Below are 5,042 nucleotides of genomic sequence, written 5' to 3'. Positions count from 1 at the left end.
GGTTTTTGTTTCATAATATCCATCTTTTGGTCGATTTTAAGCTTCTCGGCATGCTGATATAAATGTTATTAATATTTTGGACTTGGGATGCTTTTCCTCTTAGATTTATAAAAACAGAAATTTAAGCTGGATGCTGAAAATCATTTTTTGTGTTGGTTAAGGAAGTGAATGTCAGATAAAATGGACTTAATGTATCGTTCATTTTGTACTTCTGTTTTGCTTTCAATAAAGTGCCCAAAATTCCCCAGTTCTGTGTCTGTGTTTCATATGCTCACAAATCTGTGACTAGCTGAAATTATTTGAATATTGAGCTTTAACTATTACAAGTTTCAGGCAAAGCTGCATTTCTTTACAGATAACTGAAGAGAAAAACTTGACTTTTTAGATGTCAGGTAAATGATATGGATGATTTTGCTTATTTGAGACCTTTTTGGCGAAACTTTCATCTTGTCTCTGGTTTTCTGCTGTCTCTATTATGAAAGGTCTTAGCATCAAATTATGGTATTTGTTAATTTCTCATTACAGGCCTATAAGCACAAAAACCCAATTAAAGCAATGTTTAAACTTATGATTGCTGAGCTTTTTTTTATGTCTTTGTATGTTTTATTTTATGAATGTGTGATCCACTAAGCTCCTCCTCAGTCAAAAACTCAGAGTGATGCTTCAGTTTTCCCCTGAAAAACCTGTTGCACTGAAATCTGCCTGGTGACTAATTACACTACAGCCATCGAGAATTGTTTTTTAGTTCCTCAAATTTAACTTCAGCGGCCAGATGTAATATGTTATAGATTATTCCAACATTATAAGATACCCCAAACAGACACACTCAGCTACTTCATGTCATATCGTCGTTAATATAGCTGTGATCATTTGTGGTCCTCAAAAGAAAAGTATTGGTTTTTAATTCATTTTTAAAGCCATACATTCAACTGGTAGCCCCTCGTGACCTTTAAAGGTTAACTTTAAGTGCCAGAAAACCTATTATATTCAAACAGACTTGAAAAGATTCAGGTGATAGACCTGGGTTTTGCAGGAAGACCAAAATAACAACATGGGTATAAACTATGTGGCCGACTTCTGCATAGAAACAGATGACATCACAGCAGTAACACAAAAATTATGTTTTGTGTTGCATTACCTACCTACGTATATTACTTTAAACTATGAGTTATGAAATAAAACACACTTAAAAATAAAAAGTACTATTTACACCAAGTGATAAAAGCCAGTTTCTTGTTGGTATGGATATATTGGTAGGATACTGTAACACCAATGACAGATTTAGAAATCTAACCGGTTTAGTTGAAAGATCTGGAAAAGCTTGTGCAGGTTTGTGATCACATTTCACCGGACATCTAATGATATTAAAAACTAATTCTGTAGCGATCAGATAATGTATTTAAAATGTTTAATGGATGCAACATGGATGTGATAAATAAACAGATGTGAACACATTGCCATCATGGCAACATAATGAATAAATAGAATTCTTCTCATTTTTCGGGACATGCTGATTTTGGTGAATTTTGTACCTGGTACCTTTTATCATAAATCACATGATACATCAGTTCAAGTTAATCATCACGGGACAGAGCAGTGAGTTCGACAAAATGTCTTTATTTGGGGCTGTGTGTTATATTGGTAAGATTATTTAACAGGATGTCTTATTATAAAAAAACCCAAAATACTACACTGAACCATGTAAGTGTCGACATAAAGAGTACTTCAATTACAAATATAAGGAACAATAACCAAACAGTCCTAAAGTTTGACAGAAAAATTTAGGTCCATATGTAGAATAAGAAATCCACACTCTGCTGTAAGACAAAGTAGGGTCATTTATTTTCAAAATCAGAAGTCAAGATATTTTTGGAGAAAATAAATTGACATGGTTGTCAAAAACATGACATCATTAAGGAAAGACAGGTATTGCTGGACACTATTCAGAGTGTAAATGTGGGTTTTTGGGGTCAAACTCAGAACATTCCCTTTCTGTAGCGGTGGATCAGCTCTGAGACGTCTTCCTTACACACCTTTATCCAGCCGTCCTCCCGCATGTGGTACACTAGATAAACACAAAATAACATAGAGTTGAGCACACATATACATGCATAGACTTGCTTTTATATAATGTCACCTTTATTTATTTACTCTTTTTTCCTTTTCTCTTCTATCTCCTCTATTCATTTTGCTGCTCTTACTTTATTTATCTGTACTCTATCCTTCTTACGTCCTGTTCTTACTATCTTTTCACTGTCTTACTTTATTTACTTGTTCATCTGTCTCCTATTCACATGTTTTTATCATCTAATCTTTGTTTTATCCCTACCAATGTGATGTTATCTTGGTATATTACTTCTGAAATTATTTTTTATCATCTTTTATTGCATTTATTCTTGTATTTTCTAAAACTTTTTTTTCATTTAGTACTTGAGCTGCCTTTTTGTGATCTGCTTGTTTTATTACTTTTACTCCACTACTTTGTTTGCATTTTTTCTTGTTGACCATTTGTATATTTTGTGTTGGCCTTTTTGTTTGACTGCTCTAGACTTCTCTCTGTTTGGCATGTTTGATAATGTTTATTTTTATTATTCCCTGAGTTGCTTTGGCTGTTAAAGCAGTTTGTAAACAACTGTTTTTAAAGGTGCTATATAAATAAAATTATTGTTATAGTATTCTCACAAATTTACACATTGGGAAAAAAAGATGACAAATTACCCTTATCAAGTGCTTACAGACCACAGCTTCATACATTTCCTGACTTTACAGCATTTATGCTTTGCTAAAAATATTTTTTTTGCATGTTATGTTTTTCTTTTCTTTCTGATGTGAGATATGACAGAAAATGAGGAGAGAAACAGAGACGGGGAACAATATGCAACAAATCTCCTTGGATGTGTGCGAACCAGGTTGCGGTTTTAGTTTAATGTGGAGATTCAGTGTTTTTGCTGTGTTTGTTTAGCAGTGCAACAGACGTTATTAGTGGTATAGTCCAAGTCAAGCTGCAAGCCCGCACCTCTGGTATGAGAGAGAGGGGCTGATGTCGCTCCACCTGATTCTTTACTCTTTGTGTCCGTGGTAGTGTTGGGTATCCCAAAAAGAGGAACTACATTCTGTAGTTTTAGCAGCAGCCCAAAATTCAAATGAGCAGAACGATCTGGATGCTGGCAAATATGTAGGACAGTTTACCAAAGTTCATTTAAACACACTACCCATAATTTTATGATGCAAAGCTGGTATAAGATCTGCAAAACACCCCTTAAAATGCAAAATTAAAAATAGTAATTCAGAAGCGTTCTCACAGTATACTTACTGTTGACAAACCCTCCAGAGTAAGCGTCTCTGTGTGTGGCATGAGCAATGCCCCGAAGGCCCAGATCATACGCCTCCTCCACAGTCATGTCGTCCCGGTAACCGCTGTCCACCACGCCGTAGGCGTAACTGTTACCACAGCCGGTAGAGAACATGCGGCCAGACAGACGCGTCCCATTATCATCCACATAGTACAGACCAGGGCCCTGGAGAGGACGGAGTTACTCATTTAATGAAAAAAATATTATGGCAGAAAAAAATATTATTTTATATACACACCTAAAAGGATACAACAGTACTTCTACATACTGATGTAGCAAAAGTAACATTACTGCTATCTTTTTGGGGGATGTTTTCAAATGTAATGGGCTGCTCCATTTCTACAGTGTACATTTGTAAGTTCTAATGTTTTCAGGATTGTATCTGACTCTTAAAGAAATGAAATTTTAATGCATGAATTTTGAGACATATGTCAGCTGGTGGTTTCAGAATATGGTACCTTTTATGTGTCAAATTGAAAATAGTCAATATTTATATACATTGTTTTATGCGTTTTTTCCAGATGTGATACATTGTAAACCAAACAACATTTTTACAGTCTGTACTCTCTTTCCTGTTTTGATAGCTATTTGTTAATTGGTTGCTTTATATAGATTTTTTTCCTCTAAATGCAGCCTTTTATTTTAAATTGATTTAGGTGTGGGACAATTTACAATTACTGACAAATTCACAGTTCTTGGAATATTTAAAAACAGAATATCAATATCACATTATATCACATGATTTATTGTGTAAATAATCCAGCACTTCTTAAATAATTTTAGCTTCAATCAACTATTGCTTTGTTGCACTCCCCCAACGCCATCTATTCGCCTTTTCTCTTTCCAACAACTGTAATTGCTCTTTTTGTGTGCTTTTGCAGTTATGATTACCGACTCTCTCCACATCCCTACACTTGTACTCAGTGCAATAATTTGCAAAAAATAAAAATAAAAAATAGACAAAATGCCTTATAAACAAAGTTTAGGATGAAATAATTTGACTGACAGATTTTTTAAAAAAATGTATAGATTTCCCCATAAAAACATTATCATGAGCGCTTTTGGCCACATTAATAGTTTTGTGAAAATCTGATCTGGTGCCCTAATAAATAAATGTTTATTTGTCATCACAGTGGTGACTATATTTTAATAGTTTTTACAATTAATATGGCCATGTAAATATAAATAAATTAGTTATTATTTCAAAACTCTGCCTCATGGGAAGTTAAAAAAAGATAACAATATTTTACTGCAGATTGTAAACACACAGAGCTTACCTCTTTGTCCCATCCACAGATCATGCTCCCCATGGAGAGCCCCATGCCTCTGTAACCCAGCATCATGTTTGACAGCAGCTTGGAGGCAGCAGCTACAGAGATCCTGTGGTTGTTTCTCAGCCTGTAAAGCCTGGACCAAAAAATAATAAACAAATATCAATACATACAGAAGAAAATCAATTGACAAATCAATCACTCATACAAGTGGTCAAGGTTGGCCTGAAGTTGTGACCTCATGATGGTTTGTCTTCACCAACCAGTCACGTTGCAGTGCAGCTGATTTCAAATAGCATACAAGCTGTATGAGCCATCAAACCCAAAGATATTTAAAACATTAAATGACAAATTGGACCAATATTCAAAATACTGCATGACGGACCTGCATTCTTTGGCCAGTAGTCTCTCCCAGTAC

General features: G+C 34.7%; 1 protein-coding gene across 1 annotated transcript; it reads right to left on the bottom strand.

Annotated features, from left to right (window-relative positions):
• Nucleotides 1-1,597: 1,597 nt before the first annotated feature.
• On the bottom strand, nucleotides 1,598-5,038 carry LOC121966615 (proteasome subunit beta type-8-like; the record flags this gene model as incomplete). The annotated part of the gene is made up of 4 exons (XM_042516692.1): nucleotides 1,598-2,065; nucleotides 3,314-3,518; nucleotides 4,631-4,760; nucleotides 5,010-5,038. Coding segments are annotated over 4 exons (453 nt in total), but the record flags the coding sequence as incomplete, so codon positions are not given.
• Between the last annotated feature and the right edge of the window lie 4 nt (nucleotides 5,039-5,042).

This window comes from Plectropomus leopardus, unplaced genomic scaffold (assembly GCF_008729295.1).
Source record: "Plectropomus leopardus isolate mb unplaced genomic scaffold, YSFRI_Pleo_2.0 unplaced_scaffold25258, whole genome shotgun sequence".
NCBI lineage: Eukaryota > Metazoa > Chordata > Actinopteri > Perciformes > Serranidae > Plectropomus > Plectropomus leopardus.
This window is presented reverse-complemented; position numbering and strand designations above follow the sequence as displayed.